The 18,748-nt window shown below is 39.9% G+C and overlaps 1 protein-coding gene across 3 annotated transcripts in view; it reads left to right on the plus strand.

Annotated features, from left to right (window-relative positions):
- Window positions 1–14,471, plus strand: part of NXPH1 (neurexophilin 1) — a 216,691-nt gene extending 202,220 nt beyond the window's left edge. For all 3 annotated transcript variants that reach the window (XM_078377152.1, XM_020781732.3, XM_078377151.1), the window contains one exon: window positions 6,533–14,471. In XM_078377152.1, the coding sequence (XP_078233278.1) occupies window positions 6,533–7,294 (762 nt within the window). In that variant the 3' untranslated portion in view covers window positions 7,295–14,471. The remainder of the gene's footprint in view (window positions 1–6,532) is intronic.
- The last annotated feature ends 4,277 nt before the right edge of the window (window positions 14,472–18,748 follow it).

Genomic DNA, 18,748 nt, shown 5'->3' on the forward strand with positions numbered 1-18,748 from the left:
GTTATACCTGGAGTAATTCACAATATTGAAATACTCATTTTCCTCCAGGATACTGTGGGTTTTTTTAGCTAACCTCAGTAAGAACATGGATGTATGTGGAGGATGGCAAACTACATCATTATAGCTGTTAATAATTTCCAGTGCTCTGAACTAGTGAACCTGGACTGCTTTACATAATTTACTAACATGCAAAGCAGGAAATTGAGGGGTATTCTATATAATTTTGGATTTTCTTCAAACTGAACTGATCTTTAGCATATGAATTTTCAGTAGCCTTGGTTCATATATGTGAAGGATGTCTTTAAAGAGCATCCCCCATGGGTTTTAAGGTAAATTACTAACTCTTCCCTCAGGAGTCTCTAATGCCCATGAAAAACACATCTAATGAAGGCAAGTGTCATTGTGAAAAAGTCTCTAGCCTTTAAAAGGATGTGACATCAAGACATGAGCGTTCTCTTCAGGCGGTAGGAAACTAGATAGTCAGATCAATTCCCTAATCATGAAAACATACTCTGTCTTCTTAATATGCCCTTGGGCAAATTATGCTCAGTCAAAATGCTGCTCCAAATAACAAACTATTGAACAGTGATTTTTCATTATTGACAGCATATGGGTCACCAAGTGCAAGAATTGCGAGATCACCTTGCTTGCAGCGATGATCTTTGGCAATATTTTCAAAACTGCCTGGCTCTCAGATTCTGGATATATATTCGCAGTTGCAGTGATGCTGCGTGTACTAGATACAAGAGACCCCTGGGAGAAAAAAAGGAAGGTGCCATTAGCCCACTAGTGTGTGAGCAAGTTACAGTATCATTCTGACACATAACTGGAAGATGTTTAGGAGCTCTGAAAAACTAGCTGCATCATATTTATGAGACCTTCAGGCCAGCATCCTCCTGAACTTCTGCTGAGTGGAAATGTGTAGGAGTGCAGTAACATGAGACCACACCATTTGTGTCAGGATAGCCATTGCACACATATGCTATACGTTTTCTTCTGGAGATCATTCTATGATCTCATATTTCTCTACCATCAGTACTTCCCAGTCAAAAGAAGCAAACAAGTATCATGGCCACGGAATGCTGCTTGGAGAATTGTAAATCCCCCACTGCTGCCATCCCACCCCCCTTTTATGTTACAAACTTGTTTGGTGTTATTGGCTGCACAAGATTGATGCTCTCTATGCACATGCTAATGAAAACAGTGCAGTATCCACTACATCTGTAACCCACAATCGAGTGCCATATAGCAATCCATATAGTTTTGTCATTGCAGGAGAACTAGAAAAACATTTGAAAAGCCACATATGCTTTAGCTTTTGGGCATTTAATCCCAAGCACACACCAGAAGCCTGAGTGTAATTCTGCAGCTGGGGGAGATGGGGGAGGTCAGATAGCAGCTTCAGTTTGCTTTATTGAAACGTCTGATAAATATAGGCACACAGTTTTAAAAGTAAAGATGTTTTGTTTATTTGCTGGTGTACCCCTATTTAGGTGCACCCTGAAAAATAGATCTAGTTCTCCCCTCTCTGCAAATTATAATGGCTGACTCTGGTTATAGGAGGAGAGGAAATGGAGGCTCCTCATGGATTTCCTGCCTGGAAATCTTTTCCTTATGTCGGCTGTCAAAGGAGAAGGTGAGGAAAAATCTTGCAAAAGCAGATCAATAGGTCTGAAGGTACTCCCACTGGTAAGAATTATATTATAAGTAGATTGGAACATTCTTACTCCATTGTGCATGGAAACTGCCTTAAGTGGAGTCATAAGACCTACCTTGGGTTCTAATTCTGGGAGAAAGGCAGCATATGCTGGAGGGAGAAATAGAACAGTCCAGTGGGGACTGCATCAGTGGTGCAAAGGAATCAGATGTTAAACTGCTGAGATAAAATGCTTGTGTGTATCAGCCCAGGGCTGCTGTTTACCACTGGGATTGTGCATTACCCAAATGTGTAGTCCCCGCCAGGGATTTGTCAAACAATTATCATTTTGTAACTGGGAATTTGGTTTCATAATACCAAAAATGAGCCAGTGTTTCTGTCCAAAATTAGTTTTCTGGTCCTTTAATAAGGATAATTTGTTGCCTAAACATGTGGTGCACAACACATTCAAACAGATGGTTTAGAAATGAGATGGAAAGCACAGAAAAAACAAGTGTTTGGAGGGCAGCCGAGTGTCCTGGAATGGCTACTAGATATTTCTGTTGTCCTCGCAGTGGCAGGGTTTGGAAGCCTGGCTAGTTAACAGCCTAGGCTCATATTGTGCTGACAGATTCATGCTAGACTGGAACATTTTGCTTTTAAAGCCATCTTCCTCCTCCTAATTTGCTTTTGCTCCCGATATGCCGCTTAAGAATTATATTCTAAGCCTTTCCCCCTTCTCCCCGTGACATCTTCATCGCTGCTTCATTAACTGGTGCACCATCGGTGCATTTCATTACAGCCTCTCTCCTCACTCGCTGTGCTGATCTCTGATGCAGATACAAACCAGCTATCAAATGCTAGGCACTATTTATCTTCCTCGTGATTCAAAAGAAGGGAAAATTGGCTAAATCATCCCAGGGGCAAACACATCGCCATATTTGTCTCTCTCCGTATTCCGACTCCCTCCAGCAGCTGCTGGAAAGAAATTTAGTTAGGAACAGTTGTTGGGTTGCTTTGTCTGCGTGTGTTTTAATCACCCTGAAAAGATTCCATGTTACAGCCCTTGGGGAAGGAAGGATTTGATCTGAAGCAGTTTTCAATGAAGCAGTCAGCAAAGAAGCAGCATGATTTCCAGTAAAACGAAAAGATCCTTGTTTCCTTACAAATGCTTCGGCATTAGCATAAGGCAGCCTTCTTTGCAAGGACTTGTGTTAAGGAAAGAATATGGCTTCACAAATTAATCTGCTGGTTTCAATTTTTTTGTGTGTGTTTCTCAGAATCCCCCATTTGGTTTTGACTAGAGATGGGGACGAGTCACCATTTTGGCGAGTTCTCCTGCTTCGTGAGCCATTAAAAGTTGACGACTCACGAAGCACGAAGCTGCCCCCATGAACCAATGAAGCACGAATTTATTCATCATTTTGTGGGGGGTTACTAAAAAAACCCTGACCCCTGCCACCCCCTTGCTCCCCTGCACCGCTGCTGCCTCCGCCAATGCCCCCCACCATCCCTGATGCCCCCCACCATAATCGCTGTCGCCACTGCTGCCATTGCCGCCGTCTCCAGCTGGCCTCCACAGCCACAGCCTGTAGAAAGGGACATTGGTTGCCCTTTGCAAAGATGACGGTTGCGGTTTTCCTATCCTAAGTGAAGCTGCAGCTGCCATCTTTGCAAAGGGCAGTCAGTGTCCCTTTCTACAGGCCATGACTGCAGAGGCCTGCTGGAGATGGCAGTGGCAATTATGGTTGGGGACGTTGGCAGGGGTGGAGGTGGAGGAGGGGGGGTGACATGGCAGGGTGGTGGTGGTGGGTGGTGGCTAAGGTAGGGAGAGGGAGAGGAAGGGGATGGGGGATAGGCTGTGGGGGTGGGTAGCTGCCTAGCGGCTTGCTGATCAGGTGATCGCTGGGCTGGTAGGCAGAATGGGAAAGCCATAGGAAGAGTGAGAAGGCTAGCCTTCCCTCTCTTCGTATGGGCGAATGAATAAAAATGGGGAAATATTCATCCCTTCATATTTGTGGGGGTCTCTGGAACCAACAAATATGAATGAATGAATATTTAACCAATCAGCGATTTCTGACGAATATCACGATCTGTTTTTTTATTCGTCCCCATGTCTAGTTTTGACCCATTCCAGTTTTGTACTTCCTGTATGGAAATCCATGTGCAGTTTCCCTCAAATGTACACAATTTGGTGTACAACATTTTCATTGCCTCCAGCCCCAAAGGAAATAAACAAGGCAGATGAGATGAGAGGAAAAGGATACAACTTTATCATCATCATCATAGAACTGTGGAGCTGGAGGGGACCCTACGGATCATTGAGTCCAGCCTCTGTCGAGGAGTGGGGAATCAAACTCCCAAATTTTGGCTCTGCAGCCAGAGACCTAAACCACTGGACTATCCAGTATTTTGGGATATTGTCAACAGTTATTAACATTTTAATACCAATGTGGCTTCCTGATAGTGCTTAACTTAGGAAAAGGAGCAGGAGGCTCATCTTGCTCTCCTCTACTGGCCAACCTGTGCAAGCTCTCAGCCTTGAGGCCCACCTGTATCAGTCCCAGCCAGACAAATGTGGGGAGGTCTTCCCAGGTCACCAGCTACAATGCTGGCCAAGGAAGCCTCATAGGGTGTCCCACATCTGTGTCTCTCAGTCATGTTATTCAAGGGAACAATACCAGTCATGTTATTCATGGGCCCAGTCGCCAAACACTGCCCTCTAGAGTTCATTGGTTTCCATCCAGGCTTCCAACAGCCCCATCAGATTGTGACCATCTATTTGAAGCCACACTGTGTTCTGATCAGTCCATATGTTCTGTGGGTAATCAGAATGAGATGGGTAAAAAATTCCTGAGCCCCTTTTGTCAATTGGCAAACACATCCCCAAAATTCCTACCCCGCTGCAAAGTATCAAGGCAACCTCAAACTACACCTACTGGGTGGGTGGGATGAATGCAGGCCAGTGTTATAGCGGGGCCGGCCTTTGGAGCTGTGCTTTCCCCACCCATAATGCTAGCAATGTAGCAGCACTCTGCATTGCTATTGGGTCCTGCCTCTTTTCTCCGGTGAAGCAAGGAAGAAAAGGCTCCCACTCTTTCAACTGCTCAAGCAGCATCATTATGAAGCCAGCATTTTTTGTGTGCATTTTTCTGGTGGGCTAACGCAAATGAAGGTCAAAGTAAGGGAAAGTCTATTCCTTGCAGTGAACATGTTCTCCTTCAATTAATGGGATTCCTTGAGAGATCTATGCCTCAGCAATCAAAATAAGTTCCAGTGATCAATCACACAACAAAGCAAAGCTAGGTGCAAGATAAGGAGGTAAGGAAATACATGTACAATGAAACATAGATTTTTTTTAATGAGAGAGAGCACCACTTCTATATACGTACTGTGTAGATTGTGCAATCTGATCCTTCTGTATATGCATTTGGTTGTATCTAGGTTTTGTACATTGTAATAATGTGAATTTTAGTTGTCACATAATTTTCCTTGGAACTGTAGTGATAATCTGAGGCAAGAGTTTTGTCCTGTTGCCCATCTCAGAGTACTGTACTTGCAAAATGGATCTTTTTTTGTACGTTGTTTCTAAACTCAACAAATTTATTTTCCATCTATAACAAGAATGAATAGAAGTAGAATGAATGGAAAATAAATATGGACCCCAAATACTAAAATTTACCAATGTGATAGTTTTCTTATTCTAAGAGTGAAACATGTTTACTAAGAAGTGAGTCCTCTGTTAAGTATGATGAGGTTTACTTTCAGGCAGGTGAGCATAGGATTTCATTTATTTTTCATTTATTTTATTTATATCCCGCCTATCTAGTCAATAGACCACTCTAGGCGGCTTACAACAAGGGATACAACAATAAAAGGATTGTAGCTGTAAAGGAATAATTAACTTTAGCCACTATGAGATTTTGAGGAGGAAACGTTTCCTTGGAGAATTTTAGGACCTAGATTTTTCTGGTTTGCACCTCTTATAGCTTGAATAAAACAACAATGTTCCCTTTGTGTTTTGGGGGACCAGTTCATTGATATTAATGACAGATGTATATTGCTCTGATTCTTAAAAAGAAGGGGAGCTTTACAATTAGCAGGCAAGGCAATCACAGTACTTTAAGAAATGCTACTAATATGGACTGCATGGCGTGGACCTTCTGGCAGGCATCTATGGAATGTTAGCATGACTGCTATGCAAGAGCATAGAACATCGCGGCCCCCACCTGAAACATTTTCTGTCTTTGTTATATATACAAGGTGGTTCAGAGATTGCCAGTGATTTCATTCAGATGATCATGGTTAAAATGCTTGAGAACAAGTCTCAGATGCATGCTTCTCCTCTCCTCTTTCATACACAAAGTGAGAAAAGGAGAAGCTTTTGCTTTCACTCTAGATCTAGCCATAGTTACACCAACCCATGGAACTGTGGTTTGTACTAACAAGCATACCTAATTCTGACAATGTTAGTAAAGGCCTTTTTCCAATAGGCACCTTATTCTGGAGGGGGAGGTAAGAAGATGGACTAGAGTGCTCTCTTGGCACCTATGTTGATGTATTTTAGTGTCAGGCAAAGATTTTCCTGTCTTCTCAGATCTTTCCACTTTCCTTTAATATCCTCTCACCTTACGTCAGCCACATGTCAAATTGTTATTAATATTTTGCTCTTTGCTTCTGTGGTGTGTGTGTTTTCCTCGGCTTTTAGCTTTTATTTGAGACAACCTTATCTTGTGAGTAGGTGAATTCTGGTTACCGCTGTTAGTAGATTTTATTAGCTCTGCTTTTTGAATTTTATTGTGGTTTGAAATCCATTTCCTTGTTTTGAGAAGAACAGAATAAAGTGTTTATACATATATGTAACCTAAAGAGTTGTTTTTCTTCATTTTCTTTCAGGTCACATGTGGAAATTTAACCAGTGGTGGGAAATCAGAACTTCTAAAAACAGGCAGTTCAAAATCCACGCTAAAGCACATATGGACAGAAAGCAGCAAAGACTTATCTATCAGCCGGCTGCTCTCACAGACTTTTCGTGGCAAAGAGAATGATACAGATTTGAGCCTGCGGTATGATGCCCCAGAGACGTATTCTGAGCAAGATCTCTGGGACTGGCTGAGGAACTCCACAGACCTCCAAGAGCCGCGGCCCAGAGCAAAGAGGCGACCGATTGTCAAAACTGGGAAATTTAAGAAAATGTTTGGCTGGGGCGATTTTCATTCCAACATCAAGACAGTCAAGTTAAACCTGTTGATAACTGGGAAAATAGTTGATCATGGCAATGGGACGTTCAGTGTTTACTTCAGGCATAATTCAACCGGCCAAGGGAATGTATCGGTGAGCTTGGTGCCCCCGACGAAAATAGTGGAGTTTGACTTGGCACAACAAACAGTGATTGATGCCAAAGATTCCAAGTCCTTCAACTGCCGCATTGAATATGAAAAAGTTGACAAGGCCACCAAGAACACCCTCTGCAACTACGACCCTTCAAAAACATGTTACCAGGAGCAGACCCAAAGTCACGTCTCTTGGCTTTGCTCCAAGCCCTTTAAAGTAATCTGTATTTACATTTCCTTTTATAGTACAGATTATAAACTAGTACAGAAGGTGTGCCCTGATTACAACTACCACAGTGACACGCCTTACTTCCCCTCAGGTTGAAGTGGACGATGTGTCTGAGACTGGACCCTGGGAAAAAAAATAATTAATAAAAAATAATAATATTAATTTCAAAAAAATAAAATAAAAAGAGGTCATATGACAGGGCTGTTACCTCAAAGAAGAAGGCCACATCTCTTGCCTGGAATGTGTCTACCCTCTGCTGCTGCTGACAACTGGCTGCAAATATGTTAGTGGAAACCAATCTAATGCCATTTCTGCCCAGTCAGCTCCATGTATATCAGTCCAGTTGTAAATCACTGTGGATTTTAAATAACACTGCACACAGTTTTTCCCTCTCTCTATCTGCTTCCCTCTCTTTGCGGCTTGCATCTATTGAGATTCTTGTTGAGAAGGCTTTCATTGTCTGATATATAATGTTTCTGGATAACCTATCATCAAGCAAAAAGGATTAACTAGTCAAAGAATGGTTTCTTACACAGACTGTTATGGAAATCTCCTTTTAAAGTCTTGAATACATGATAGTCAATAATCCCCACTCATGCATTCTATCACTTGGAGTAGCTGTACTGGTAAATAATACTGTGTAGGAGTAAATGCTTGTTAAAATGGGGCAAGGGAGGGGGGAATGTCTGTATCTAGAGGTTGGTATTTTGCTTTACATGAACACAACAAAGTGTAGTGACTTTTCTCCAGCATACAGTGGGCACATTCAAGGTGGTAGGTGGTCATTTTTCTGCCAGGAAGGCCTGTTGAACTAATAAAGATGAGCAAACATTTGGAATTTACACATGAACAAACCTATGGTTTTATATTTGGGTACTCATCACTTCAAACATGTAGAGTCAACCGAGACCAACCAAGATGCTCTTCAAGCACCGTATAGGAAGGAAAATGCCTGGTAGGTGACATGTAAGTTGTAAGTGTCTGTCTTATCTTTATTACACAATATTGTAACAAATTCAATATCCTAGTCTTCATTTGTATGAATGGTTTGTATTGTACATAGTTTAACCTGTGTTATTTGAGCTGCTTATTAATATTAACTTGTAACTGTCTCTCTGCTTGTTATTGGTTAAAAACAAAAACAAGGGAAATGAGGAATCCATTTTATCAATGTAGCTGTAAACTCCATTTAAGAAGACAGAGTTCTGTACAAAGCATTTATTCCGCTAAAGTATTGTTGAAAGCTATACACTTACAACATTTACAGTCTGTCTGTATTTAGATCTTTTATTTCCAGGTGAAAACAGATTGAACTGTACATAAAATAAAATACTTAAATTCAAATTTCAATATGCACTCTGTAGATGGTGGTTTAAACAGTGCTAACAGAAGACAGACACGGCAAAGTTTGCCTTATTTGCACAATACATATGTTTAAGATTTTGTCATCCATTCTGTTCCCAATCAAAGTTAAGTGCTATGGATTTTGTGCATGATCAGAGTTTGAAAAAGCTTATCTTTTTTGGGTAACAGGACCTAGAATTATCTGGTCAATGGCAGAGCTGGCTGGAGGAATCTAAGAATTGCAGCCCGCACTCCCAAAAGTAACTTTTGAAAGCTCTGTGCGATTTCTATAGAATTTTGGATTGGCCAGGATAAGTTAGGTCAAAACCAGACAGGGCAATGATATGTGATGAGAAGAACTTTGCAAAGGAAGGCTTGTGGCAGTGGTTTTCTATAAAGGAAAAGGTGTGGGGAATAAAAATGCAGCCTGAGCAAGTTGTATTGATTGTGTGAAGACACTCCCACCCATTTTCTCCCATCCCACCACCACCACCACCATATTCAATAGCTTCCATCAGGCCTTGTTTTCCCCTACTGACACTGGAAGGACGTTAAATGGCTGGAGAGGAATACATTTCAACACAAGCAAAGTGTGGTTACACAAGACCAAAAGTGTATTTGAATTGGCTTTAGCATGTTTTAAATTGATATTTAAAAGGTGATTACACAATGCACATGGAGGTTCAAATTTTTTTCCTCTGAGAAATGTTTTTGTTTTGTTTTGTTAGAAAGAGAGGTATTCTACTGGGTGGCAAAATGGTCGTTTATTTTAACTCACTTATTGAATTGATTTAATTTGAATCATTTTGGCATATGCGAATGGTTCTGTGGCACCCCTTTGTCTCCCAGGAAACAGATGTAGCATTCTTAAAGGGATAAGCAGTTTGCTCGCAGACCATCTTACCCGCTCTCCACAACTCCAAAGACCTTTCCGCCTACTTATATAGCAATATGTCAGTCACAAGTCTCATTTCCCTGTCTGAGTCTCTCTCTCTGTCTCCTGCAGCAATCCATAATGATATGCCAGTTTGAAATAGATAATAATAAAAAAAATAACGCCACAGCAGAAGAAGTAAATGGCCAGTGCAAGGACAGTTGGTCAGGTGCAGGACAAAGCGTCATTTGCAACTATTTTTAAAGCTCATATAGGCTCCTCAGCCAATATACAACACAGCTTAAAAATGGATTAAAAGTTTTCCCAAGAGGACCCACATAGCAATCCAAATACCATGTGATTATCACATGACTTTAACCCGATTTCAAAACCTAATCCAGCTGCTGATTCATTTTCATAGTGTAACCATGTTCACAGACAGGCAAAAAAGGACCAGTATTTCCATATGCTATTCCAATTGATTTCCAGGACAAATGCAACTGAAGAGCACAGATTCATCTATGCAACCGCTGCTAGGATACCTCCTTGAAAATACCATCGTAAATAAGTAGCTGCATCTTGCAGGCCATTAAGGTTAGCAGATTTTCACAAAGTCCTGGTGACTTTAAGTGTACAAACGCACACTACAAAACAAGAATTGTGATGAGGATTGTCTTCAGCAACATATCCACAAAATCCTATTCATTGTACTTGTATCCTTCCCCTCTCTTTATGGTCATAATAACCTTGTGAGGTAGGCTAGGCTGACCTTATGGATGAATCACTCAAAATATGCCAATGAGCCTCATGGAATTTAAATCTAGGCAAACCTTTATAAAATTCACTTGCAATTTAACATTAAATATATTAAAAATGTATTATGTGACAAGAAATTTGAAAATTTCTTGTTTAAGCTGATGAAAACATTTTTTTATCTTTTTATCCTTATGAAAAACCCACAGACCTCTTCTTTATACCTCCTCAGCTTGGGAACCACAGTCTGGGTATTTCAGCCAAACCTACTCCTTCCTCTCCATCAAACTGGAGAAAATGTCAGAGACATCTGACAGTTGGGGCTTTCCACTTGTGAATTATGTACTCTACTGGTAACTGGAAGGCTATCTTTATCATGCACAGAATGGCTTATAGTTGATAGCAATAAATTAAACCTAAAAATATCATGAAAGGAATAAGATGTTGCTTTTTTCAGTCTCAAGTTTATATCCATGTTTTCATTACAGGAGAAATGCCACAACGTTCCTGTTAACACAATAATGTAACTCCTCATCTCCCCAACAGCAAAGTAGTTTTGGGCTTTGGGAGGACATATATAGAGGTTTATTCCCTCTGTGTCATCATTCATATTGGTGCTCAAAGCTCGAGCAGCTTATGTTGGCAAAATCCAAACTGTGTGCTGAAGTTTGCCTTGAAAACGTCAGCCATGCTTGCTTGCATCTACCAATTGATGCTTCTACTAATAATGCAGTCCAATATTATTTCTGATAGGGGTGGGATTTTCACATGTTTTGCACTACAAATAATTCTACTTTCTGGAAGATTACCTGACAGATACCTTAATGTGGCTCACCTGAATGGTTTTGAGGCCTAGCTAGACCCAAGATTTTTATTCCTGTGCAAGCTGGATGCCTTCCTTCTGAACTGAACCTTGTGATGCAGTGATAAAACCGCTGTACTGCAGCCAAAACTGTGCTCACAATCTGGGGTTCAATCCCAAGTAGCCGGCTCAAGGTTCACTCAGCCTTCCATCCTTCTGAGGTCAGTAAAATCAGTACCCAGCTTGCTGGAGCAGGACAATGTATAGCCTGCATAATTAACTTGTAAACCACCCAGAGAGTGCTTTAAGTATAAACAGCACACTTTTAATTAAAAAACAAACAAACAGGAAACTACACTTAGCTAGACCTCTAAAGCTTTCCATTTTAGGCCTTTGTCCCATATCAGCCACATTTAGATGTCAGGTAGAAATCTCAGAAAGGTTAATTATGGAATTTGTAGTTCTTTTTCTTTTCTTTTTTTAAAAATCTAATCCATATGCATCACTTAGGGGCATATTAATTTCAGTTTATCTTTTATTCAGTTTTAGTTTTGTTTCATCCTGAACTTTTGAGAGAGTTTTAAAAGTTTGCATGAAAATGTATACATGTGTTTCTCCTAATACATGCATTTCTGGGTGCAGTTTTACTACATGTCTACATTCTCTATGAACCTGATGTAATCCATTCTCTACTTTATTTGTACTAACATAAATATTTTAGGTGCAGTTTTGATTGGACAACTCCAATGCAAAATTCAGAGATGTGCAAATTTGACAAGATTTTTTGAAAAGCTTTTGCCAATGGCATTAGACTGAAAGCACACATTTTTAACAAATTTGCAATCAAATGCAAACCTATAAACATTTTTCACATTCCTCTCCACCGCTATAAGGTTTTCCCACAGCTTGGCAACATCTTGGCTGTGGCATTATCCCAAGGAAGGATTATGGGTTCTGTGGGATCCCTTGATATAATCCAAATATAATCCAAATGTAAAAATAAAAGAGAATCTTCTGGAATCTATCATGGTTCACAAGAAAGAAGAGAAGGCGACATCTTGGGAAGTGTTACTAAGCTATCTTGCAGCTATGTGTAGGAAATTTGCCTATTGTTTTGGAAACTGAAAATATTTTTCTGTGTGAACATTTATGTTAAAGTGGGATGTCTGCCTCTGAGGGACGTATGTTTCAGATTTTTTGGATAACAGTACTCCTTTCCAGGAGTTCCCACTGCCAGCCCAGAATGTACAGGCACCTAAATTGTGCTCACCTGGAGAGAGGGTCCAGCAGGCAGCCTTCAAGCCTAACTTCCAGTTTGAAACAAAAGCTTCCCAGTAACCTTTGCTGCAGTTTCCTCTTCAAACAGGAGGTTAGGCCTATCAAGTCCATGAATCTTGCCCGTTGGGTCTTCACTACAATTGACCACAATTTGGGTGTTGATAAGATTTGGGTCCTACAGGTGGGACTCTGAGAAAGGGGAATTATGGGATATATAGTAAAAAAAAAGTCAAAATGCACATCCCTAGTACCTCTAGTTCTCATTTAGAAATGAAGCTTTATTTCAAGTATATTGAACTGCTCAGAAGTCATAAAATTAGAGGATCAGGCTATTTAAGCCTTTAGCAAACATCTTGTTTTTAACATTTCTTATTTTCTAATTTGAAAGGTTCTCATAATATGGATGCTTTACAGATTATAAAGTGAGGTTAATAAAAAGATTGTTGTAACCACATCTGACCTGGTTCTATAGATTAGGTGAAGTGATTTACAATGATTCAATGATGAAGCAATAATTCAGATGAAGAATATATCTGCATAACAAATGAGTTCATTATTTAACCTTCAGAATAAATTATCATGATTATAGAACCATTTGTCTGGGAATGATGACCAGTGTGTTAATTTTACCTTTTGTAGCAATTGTCTCGCATTTTGTCATAATTCAAATAGAAGTGATGTTAAAAATCCCTCTCTTTTTTTTTAAAAGTGGATTTTTAAAAATGTTTACTTGTTTACCATGGTTTAATTTTTTTAAAAACCCAAATAGTTACTCTTACTTATATTTTGTTTATGTAATCCTTCTAGTCATTATAAGCACTAGTTTGGACTCACTTGGACAAAGTATTTGATGTCTGAGGTAAAAAAAATGAGAAAGTGCAGGTCATTGCTTGACCAAAGGTTTGACATGCTTTCTGAATTAAACATAGAGAAATAAAGGTTTTGCATATTCATGTGACCCTTGAAATTCTAAAATTGTGGAGTCAGGGCCATCTTGACTTATCAAGCTCTGGCCCATTTGCCTTGTCAGATCATGTATCCTTGAAGTGCTCCAACTTGTGACATGAATGTGTCATGTTTGTCCTGTGGCTCTTCCAAAAGGAGCATTTGTTCTCCTTTGAGTGTTAAATGCAATGCTGGCATTTTGATTCCCCCCCCCGCCATCCATATGGCGTTCTTCTTATCTCACTTCATCCAGCGCTTTCCCCCATGACTTAATATTCTTTTCTATTCCTTCTGAAAGCACGTTTTGTTTTCAGTATTGCTTTGTATTGGGAGCAAAATTTAGACCTTACCACTTGCTATTAAGCAACAACTCCCAGTTGGAATCTTTTAGTTGGTGAGTGCATACATGCATGTGCACATATAGACAAACACAGAAGCTCCAGAAGGAAGCTCTGGCTGCAAAGTAAATTTCTTAAAGGGAACTAGTTTCTTAAAGCAAAAAGAAGTGTTTTCTAAAAAAAATGTTTGGACACAGTGCTTGTACTCCTTTGGCACCTAATGACAGAAATTGGAGGTGGGGGAGGGACAAATGATCCATCTGGAAGAGTCCTCATTCATTTAATTTTAGTCTTAAACGGCTATACCACATGTGCAAGATAACAGAGAAAGGGGTGTCTGTACTGAATTGTCTAGAAAGCTATGAATATTGTTTCAGATTCATGATTCAAGCATGGTGGGGTGTCCCACTCCAAAGTGACAGGGTGAGCCCCCCTTCAGACCACAAATCTTTGGCATGTGGTTTGTAGTTTTTAATCCTTCTTACAACATGATCCTAATTATGTTTACCCAAAACAAAGCCCTGGTGCATTTCAAAGGACCTATTTTCTTTAAATATTCTTGAGATTGCAACTTTAGAATGTAGATTCTAGACCCTTTTTCCAAATATAGATACTGACCAGCAGCTGAAGCCCATGGTGAATATTTTATATAGGCTCTAACTCAATTTAGCATGCTTGTTTTTCAGCATAGGCAAAAAAAGGTTTATGATTTTAAATACTTTAGAGTCATGATTAGAAATCTATGGTTTTGGATAGACAAACATGCTTGTGCAACATATTGTGTTTATTAAAAAGCAAATAGATAGAAGTAGAGGACTAGTGCAAGTGAAACATATTGTCATCTTCATATCTTGAGTGTTTTTTGTTTTGTTTTCCATGATGATCTCTGTATTATCTTTCCCAGTCACATAATTAAAATTCTCCATTGGTTTCACAATACTGCCATGTGTAATGTGCCAAATTCTTTACTGTAAACTTGACCGATGTTGTGAGCTTCTGTATCTATTGTGGATGTATAGAATTGTGTTAGAACCCCGTGTTCTTTCAGGCCCATGTATAGAAGGGAAATGTTTCAGTTTGGGGGATTATAATTTCTAAATTGAAATCCTGTTGCTTCAGTCATTCTTTACCAGCAATTAGCGAGTCTCCACTGAGATTCTTGAGTCTACCACAAGCCAGCAGGTGCATGCACTGCCATGAGTCCCAATGATAAATTTTTAATTGCTGGCTAGGAATAATTGAATGTTATTACTTTTGTCTTCTGCATGAGTAGTAACAGGACTGTAACCCAAGAATCTTACATCTAGCAGTGGCCATCCTGATTTTGGAATTTTGAAAAATTGTAGTGCAACAATAACAAAAAATTTGAGGACAAATATTTCCCATAGCTGGCCTCATATCACCTCTGCAGCTAATAAATACTCATTATACTGAATAAAAAGTATTAGGGACTTTTCCAGATAGCTCACATACCAGTGGAATTATAGTGCTGAAGAGGCAGGAGTTTGAAGGAACTTTAAAAGGAAAACCAATATTTGAGCAGGCTGTAAATCTCCTTAACTAACACTCTTTGCTCGTTGTGTAGAATGAAGGTAATTGATCTGTGAACATAGCTTGCCTTTTCAGAATAAATAGAGGAATGACATTCAACAGAAGATTCGCTACTTCTGTTCCATTTCCGTTTAGTGGTCCTCAAAGTATCTGCATAAAGGATATAATTCTCATGATGAATTTGTCAATAAAGTTGTAGTGTATTTATCACATGGACGTAAACATCAACACACCCTTTGTCCTGGTGTCCAACCTTATGTGAATGATAGTCAAGACATTCCTCTCAAACCACACTTGTTTCAACAACTAAATTAATTGTGCAGAAGTACAAATAATGCCTGTTTAGCTTCTTATCTCTTTGGAACCTAGTGCAACTTTCTTGCTTCATCTGTTTGCTGCATCAAAGTCACTTTCATTGGATGTATTTGGTGCAGAGTGGGGAGAGCTGAGATCTTGCTCATGCGCATTCATCAAGGCAATTCAGCCTATACATCAAATATAACTACCTAGAAACAAATGTTATTAGTAATAATACTAAAATGTGGCTTTTCTCCTGGGTAAGCAGTTAAACTGTGTAGACAACCTGACTGGGTTTAAGGCAGTGGTTCTAAACCTAGGGTAACCCAGGTGTTCTTGGACTGCAACTCTCTGAAACTCCAGCCAGCACAACTGGTGGTGAAGTCTACTGGATACTGCAGTCCAAGAACACCTACATTAATTACCCAAGGTTTGGAACCATTGGTTTAGGGTACAGTTCCCATATTCCTTTGCCAATGGCCAGACTGGCTTGGAGTTATGGATGAAAATCATAATCTGTATCTATATGAAGCACATAGAGGGTGGACAGAGCAGAGTGCTGGATTATTACAATCCCATCCTGGCCATTTCCCAGTGAAATTTACAGTAAGCTGCACACGTTGACACTTCTAATTAGATTAGCTGTACATTTTAATTGGGTCCATGCTAGCATTTTAGGAACATGAGAATTACATAAGATTGTACCCTATCAATATTATTCTCCTACTAGCAATCAGCTATTAAGGAAAGACGAGCAGGGTCATCTTGAAGGCTGAGCTTGGCACAGTAGAACTGACATAGTGCCTTCTGTTGGGGCATCTTTTCTGTTTGTAGTTCCCACGAGCCTTGGTGTCCTTACCTAGCAATGGTGGATAGCAGTGCATTCACATTTCTTATAATGTCCCAGATTGTCTGAGATGAAATGTTGCTTTGTGACCTTGTAAGGTATTAAATGGTATCTCTTAAATCCACAATTATCTGTGATGGACCCTGCCAGGACACAGGACTCCAAGGACCTGCCTCCACATGTATTAAATTGAAGCTGTCCTTGAGGAAGATCATAGGAATGATGGCCTTCCATTGTTCCTTCCCTAGCTAATAAGGAAGTGATGGTTTCACTTTCTTCTCATTATTCTCAGATGCTTGTTAGGCTTACATGAACTAAGCTGTGGAGTCAGTAGTACCCTTCTGCTATCAATGTTTCTGATCAAACATTGATACAAGATTGTTACTGAGGAAAACAGTATGCTAGGAAAATAAATAAGTAGGGAAGGGAAGTTGGGAGACAGAAGGCAGGGTGTCAGATCTGGCAGGTCCCAGGCCCTAGGAACAGGGACGGCAACTTCCTTTTATCAGTGGTTTATACTGTCTCAACATGATGTGACTCTTTGATGAGGAATTTTAAAACCCTGAAAGATTCAAACCTAGCGAAAGTGAAACAAAAAGCCCCCCCCTCCAAGGTTGTTGCAATTTACATGAACATGTCTTTTCTCTTTTCAAGGTAAAGCACAAGGGCAGACACAACAAGCAAAGCAGGATGGGGTGATTGAAAAGAACGATGCATGCAACCTAATGCATGCAACCTAATCCAACGTTTCATATGCTTAGATAAAACATTAGCCATTCTAGTTTTGGGAGATTATAAGAATTCAGGCAAAAATGGGCTAGAGTTTGCACAAAACATCATTCTTGCCAATGTAAAAATGATCAAGAATGCCAGAAAATTCTTTAAAATTCCCAAAAGCAACACACTTTGGAAGTGTTGCATTGATTCCTGTTAGGGTTGTCTATGGAACCATAGAAAAAGAACGTTTGCCTGTTGATGCCCTGGGGAATTCCTTGAAATGATACAGGCTTTTGCAGCTCTTAGACGTAGAAAAGATCCCACATCTGTAACTTTTGAGTTTTGCAACTCAATGTCCAAAAGTAAACCTAGGTCTTTATCCAGGATCCTTCGCTGCTTCCCTTCACCCTTATGTCCCACAGTGGGGACAAATCATATGTAGGTTCTGCATCATATACTAGTCTCAGAAAGAGTCTGGGTTATCCCTTCCTGGTTGCGACAGTGCCTTCTGATGGTTCTTGTCTTTGTGCTTCATTGGTGTTGAAAACAAATAAAAAGGAACAAAGGAAGCTGCTTTGCACTGAGTCAGATCATTGGTTCCTCCCATCATTACGCACTCAGACTGCCCTGCAAGCTTTCAACCAGTTTTCCAAGTCCTGCCTGAACCCAGGGTGGTGCAGTCGATAAAGTGATGGACTGGGACTCAAGAGACATAGGCTTGAAACTGTTGGCTGTGGAAGCTCACTGGAGGAGTGGGTGGCACTGATAAAACCACTCCTTAAGTATCTCACTTACCTTGAAAACTCTGTTAGGGTCACCATTAGTTGGGTGCTACTTAACATACGTACCTGTAAATGCCAAAAATTGAACATGGGTTCTTCTTCTGGTACTCAGTCTTATCTCATCCCATATTTTGCCTGAAATGAAGACCTGCACCATTCCTTGGGCCTAAATTCCTTCACTTGTCTTTCACAAGACACCATAACATGTGTGGAATCACAAAAGGGAAGGTGAGTCTGGAAGTAAAATGTCCAACCAAGTAGGAATGAAGGGTAGAAAAATAGCCAGGGAGGGAGCTAATGGTCTCCTATGGCAGAGAATGGAAAAAAATGTTTTTTTTTCATGAAAACTTATAGAAAAACTAAGCCCACATAGCCAGCCAGTGAACCTGTCAACTGGAATATACTGGACTGAATATTGAATATACAATTTAACCGGAGTTGTAATAATAAAAAAATTCTCATCTCTGCCAAAGTCTGAACAAAATGGATGCAGTTCTGATTTTCATGAGGATAAATATGAAGGCATCAAAAGGAGAGAAAGGGTGGTCAAAGTGTTTCACTGCATAGGACAAGATGACAGAATTTTCGGCTAGGTCAGTAAAATGTCAGTTTTAGTACAAATCCAGTTCAGGAAGCAGATTGGGTTTTATGTGTAATGTAGGCTGAACAGATGAGTTTAAGAAGTAAAAAAACAAAACAATGAAAGCTGATGGTACACAAAATAAGTTGAAGAGTAATTGACAGAGATGTAGGATGACCAAGAAGAGGGAGGCTTTCAAGTAAATAAAAAAAATTCCTCATTTGAACATGTCTTTGATAAACCTATGAACTATCTAGTCAGTTGCTCGCACAGTGGACCTTACTGCCAAATAAATGTGGGTAGGATTGCTGTTGATATGTTCTCTCTACCTATTTGGGAAAATTTTAATAAGATATGTGCATGAAATCAAAGATGGGAGAAGTTTATTTTTCAGCAACTGTGATGATGCTGGCTTTGTATTCTGGAGTCATGATCCCAGGAC

The sequence above is a fragment of the Pogona vitticeps genome, chromosome 6 (genome assembly GCF_051106095.1).
Source record: "Pogona vitticeps strain Pit_001003342236 chromosome 6, PviZW2.1, whole genome shotgun sequence".
In the NCBI taxonomy this organism is placed as follows: Eukaryota; Metazoa; Chordata; class Lepidosauria; order Squamata; family Agamidae; genus Pogona; species Pogona vitticeps.